Source organism: Cupressus sempervirens, chromosome 5 (assembly GCF_028749045.1).
Source record: "Cupressus sempervirens isolate cs-2001-9-10 chromosome 5, ASM2874904v1, whole genome shotgun sequence".
NCBI classification, from domain to species: domain Eukaryota; kingdom Viridiplantae; phylum Streptophyta; class Pinopsida; order Cupressales; family Cupressaceae; genus Cupressus; species Cupressus sempervirens.
Window position 1 is genome coordinate 772,690,224 of NC_143122.1, and position 5,108 is coordinate 772,695,331.

The following is a 5,108-nucleotide window of genomic DNA, read 5'->3' on the forward strand; positions in this document are numbered from 1 at the left end:
CTAGGGATCGACTCCTTTTTCAGTTGCCAAATGTAGTGTTGTATTGTGAAAGCAGTCCTCATCGTGGCTCACCAATTGCGCAACTTTTTCTACATCTTTATATGCTAGTAATTTTCGCACCACCGTAAATTTATCATATTCCATCGCAATATGGAAAATTGTTTTATGATCTGAAGTCCGGATTTCAACACAATCTAGCCACATCGATATAAATTCCTCTATCATGTCCGAACAGTCTTTGATGGCTGCTACATGAATTGTGCACATTCCGAATTCATCATTTTCGATCATTAAATCTTGATGGCTTGAAACCAACTTTAGCATCGCCTTTACAGTCTCAAGATTTCCTCCATGGACGACTGCAACCAGATTTGGTATTGCCCTTCTATTTTCAATACTAGCTTCATCTGCTCACATTTACATTACCTAAAATCAATATATTTATTTATAGTACAAAAAAGTACAATTCAATATGTGCAAATGATGTATAAATTTACCTTGATATTCAACATTGTAGGATTCAAACAACAACAGCAACATAATTTAAAAAAATGATAATATTCAAAACAAGGAAGGCTCTGTTTTACTACAAAGAAAAAAAACTGATATATTATTCCAACTACAAATTGCTATTCAGCCAATACATTTATTCAAATAAAAATTGTTAAAACTAATCCCTAACACATAGATCAAAATATAGATCAGGAGTTCTGACAGTAATTTTAGCATTATTCCATGCCTATGATTAAGGATGGGAGAAGAAGTAACTAAGACTAGACAAAAATGCATCCAAAAATATCATCTAATGCATGCCATATGTATAGCATGCTTCTTGTTTAAACTAATCCTAAACTGAAGTATTCTAAAAATTATTTATAGAATGGTGGAAATGGAGCAGTGGAGCTGGAGTTTGAAGTGAAGATCTTAGCATCAATCTTCATACTCCCCCTTGATGCTGAGAGGACTCACAATCTGATCTCTGAGTACCAAAAATTGATCTTTTGTAACTACCTTTGTGAAGATGTCTGCAATTTGCTCCTTTGTGCTGATGTACTTCAACTCAACTGCTTTATTTTGTACCAAATCTCTAATAAAATGTTGTTTAAGATCAAAGTGTTTGGTCCTGCTGTGATGAACCGGATTCTTGGCCAATTTTATGGCACTTATGTTGTCACAAAAAATCAAAGTAGGTTGAACCTGTATCTCTCCAATTTCTTCAAGAAGCTTTCTAAGCCATAAAGCTTGTGTGCCAGCTAAAGTGACCACAACATATTCCGCTTCTCTAGAAGAGAGAGCACCCATACTTTGCTTCTTTGAACTCCATGTAATTAAACCGGAACCCAAAGCAAAACAATTACCAGATGTAGATTTTCGGTCATCCAAACAACCTACCCAATCTGAATCACTAAAGCCAACAAGCTCAAACTTATTAGAAGAATAGTGAATGCCAAAATCTACCGTGCTTTTCACATACCTCAAAATTCTCTTGGCTGCCTTCATATGTTCCTCTGATGGATATGTCATATACCTTGAAACCAATGAAACTGAATAAGCAATATCAGGCCTTGTGTGAGTTAAAAACATCAAACTCCCCACAATGCTTCTGTATAATGTCTCATCAACAATTTTAGCACCATCATCTCTACATAATGTAACTCCATGAGCAATTGGAGTGGAAAGAGGTTTACAATCAGCGATATCAAATTTTTTCAACATATCTTTTGCATACTTTTCTTGACAAATAAAAATTTCATCTTTACCTTGATAAACCTCCATGCCAAGAAAGTACTTTATGAGACCTAAATCTTTCATCTCAAACTCATTCATCATAGCAACTTTAAATTCATCTTTCATCTTTGAACTACTACCCATATATAACAAATCATCAACATACAAACTCACAATGAGAATATCATTACCTTCTTATTTGTAGTAAAGGGTAGGTTCACTCTTACTTCTTTGAAAGCCATTCTGCTGAAAATATCCATCAATTCTTGCATACCATGCATGTGGTGCTTGCTTGAGGCCACACAAAACCTTCTTCAACTTGTAGACATAATCTTCTTTGCCTTGAATCTCAAAACCTTGTGGCTGTCCCACATATACCTCTTCTTCTAAGTACCCATTCAAGAAAGCACTTTTCACATCCATGTGATGAATACTCCATTTCTTTTGAGCTGCAAGAGAGATTAGCATCCTAATAGTTTCTTGTCTTGCTACTGGTGCAAAAGTTTCTTCATAATCAATGCCATACCTTTGAGTGAAACCTTTAGCAACCAATCTTGCCTTGTGTCTTTCAACACTCCCATCACTATTATACTTGGTCTTATAGACCCATTTTGTGTCAATCTTCTTCTTCTTATGTGGAAGATCTACAAGCTCCCATGTTTCATTCCTATCAATGGAATCCATCTCTTCATTCATTGCTTGCATCCAAACCTCATTAGCACATGCATCTTCAAAACATGATGGCTCAAAATCAGCTTTAGCAAGTAATGCAAAATTTACTATCCCACCTATTGGATCTTCTTCATGTGCTTGATTTTGACACCTCTCATAAATATCACTCAATCTTCTTACCTTCCTTGGAGGACTAGAGGATGGACTTGCTCTTGGTATTGGTGAGGGGTTTTTTGGTGGGCTTGGTGATCTTGAAATAGAACCATTAGCTGGCTGCTCATTATCATTATCAACAATATCATCATCATCCAAAACTGATTTTGGCTTTCCAACATGTTGTTTTTGATGACCATAAACTCCCCCTTCATCAAAAATCACATCTCTTGAAACAACAATCTTATTAGTAATAGGATTGAATAATCTATAAGCTTTTCTTTCCTCACTATAGCTCACAAAAATACATGATTCACTTTTAGCATCTAGCTTTTGCCTATTCTGATTAGGGATGTGAACATAAGCCAAACAACCAAAAACTTTAAAATGATTTACATTAGGCTTTTTCTCATACCATGCTTCATATGGAGTCATCTTGTGGAGGGCACTTGTAGGACTCTTGTTGAGAATATATACGGCTGTAGCAACTGAATCAGCCCAATAAGAATTGTTCAAACCTTTGGTTTGTAACATGGTCCTTGCCATTTCTACCATTGTACGATTCTTTCTTTCAGCCACTCCATTCTGTTGGGGTGTGTATGCAGTTGTGAGTTGTCTTTCTTATGCCATTCAATTATTTCAAATAGAAGCCACTGGCTTTTCTTAGGCCCAAAGGGAGAGGCTTGCATCAAGATGTTATAGATAGGGGTGGGGTGCATGAAGAGTGCCCCATTTATAGAAAAAGAAAGAAAGAGGTACTTGCAGTTAGTGCTAAAGAAACATACTCCAAAGAGAACTGTGAGTTTGCAACGGAAGATTGATCAAAGTTTTATTAGAGATTTGGTACAAAATAAAGCGGTTGAGTTGAAGTACATCAGCACAAAGGAGCAAATTGCAGACATCTTCACAAAGGCAGTTACAAAAGATCATTTTTTGGTACTCAGAGATTAGAATGTGAGTCCTCTCAGCATCAATCTTTTCATGTTCTCATATTCTCTTTTCAAGGTTTGTAGCTTCACAACCTTGATCTGATCATTGCCATGGTAAGCATCTTTTAGAGTCTTCCAGGCCTCTTTTGTTGTCTGTGCATCAGCAATTCGAGGAAACAAGCTCTTATCAAGAGCGATCTGAATGTGAAACAATGCCATTTCATTCTTCTTCTCAGCTTCTTTCTTCAATGTCCTGTCATTAGGTTGGAGAGTATTCCAATCTGCAGGCTCTTCATATCCAGATTCAACGATCTCCCAAAAATCTTTCCAGATAAAAAACGTCTTCATCTTGATTGACCAATATTGGTAATCAACTCCATCAAACTCTGAGATTTGCAAATTGTGAGCCATACTGCTGTCTTCCAAACACCTTTAGCTCTGATACCAAAATGTAGGATTCAAACAACAGCAGCAACACAATAAAAAAAAACTCATATATTATTCCAACTACAAATTGCTATTCAGCCAATACATTTATTCAAATAAAAATTGTTAAAACTAATCCCTAACATATAGATCAAAATATAGATCAGGAGTTCTGACAGTAGTTTTAGCATTAAACAAGTGAACCACTCAATAAACCAATCAAAAAGCCAAGTAACTGATGACAAGAATTAGAGTACAGAGGGACTTTTGATTTATCAAGTATCGCAGTCACTATATCTGCCTCATATTCACATTGCCCATAGTTAGTAACTTGGGAGACAACCTACAAATATAATATTTCATACAACACACAAAAAACAAAGTGCGAACTGACCTGAATATCCCATATAACCTGCCAGTCAAAGACACTTCTGCATCTCCATTGTGTCAATATATTTCTTGGCATCACACAAGAGTTTGACTATTTCTACATGACCATACTTGCAAGCTATTACCATGGCTATTTCTCCGAAATTATTGTAACAGTAGGCAGATTGTTTCCTGTGTTGAAGGAGATCTTTGACTAGATCTAAATTATTGCATTTAGCAGCTTCATGTAGTGGAGTATTGTCATCATTGTTCTTCGTTGTAGCCATACAATATTTCTTTGAAAGAATCCATTCAACAAAAGGTGGGTCGCCTTCCCTTACAGCCTTACAACATTTATTTGAAAGAATCCATTGAACAATAGGCCGATGGCCTTCCCTTGCAGCAATATGCAAAGGACTATCTCCCTCGAAAGTAACTTCAAGCAGAACTTGCCTATCTAACCCTCTAATCAAGGAGGCATCACCAGCTATCAGAGCAATAAAGAGCTCCTTATTCATTTTATTATCTCTTCTTATGCCTGCCGAAAATAACTAGTGAGGTAGAACAAAAGTTGTATTTTGAGAGATATGGATGAAACAACAAGGCTTAAATTCAGGGGAGGAGGATCGAATCAACATCTATTTCGGTCAGGATGTGAAGTTGGGAACATTTTACAGGCACCAATCGGTAAGCATCTCTTAAAATTGATTAGGAAATGTCCACAGTCCATCGGTAAGACTATTCTCACCGACTTTTTGGAATCATTGTTTAACATCAGATTATTTTATGTAACATTAGAGTATTCTACCTCCATATCTTACATCAGAGTAT

At 36.2% G+C, this 5,108-nt stretch overlaps 1 protein-coding gene across 1 annotated transcript; it reads right to left on the minus strand.

The window, feature by feature from the left end:
• Positions 1–4,795, minus strand: LOC149558206 (uncharacterized). The gene is made up of 4 exons (XM_089830681.1): positions 4,424–4,795; positions 4,303–4,320; positions 4,125–4,251; positions 1–407 (listed from the first exon to the last, which is right to left on the minus strand). Exons 1-4 carry the CDS (start codon positions 4,793–4,795, stop codon positions 1–3), a joined length of 924 nt encoding a protein of 307 aa, XP_089686807.1.
• Between the last annotated feature and the right edge of the window lie 313 nt (positions 4,796–5,108).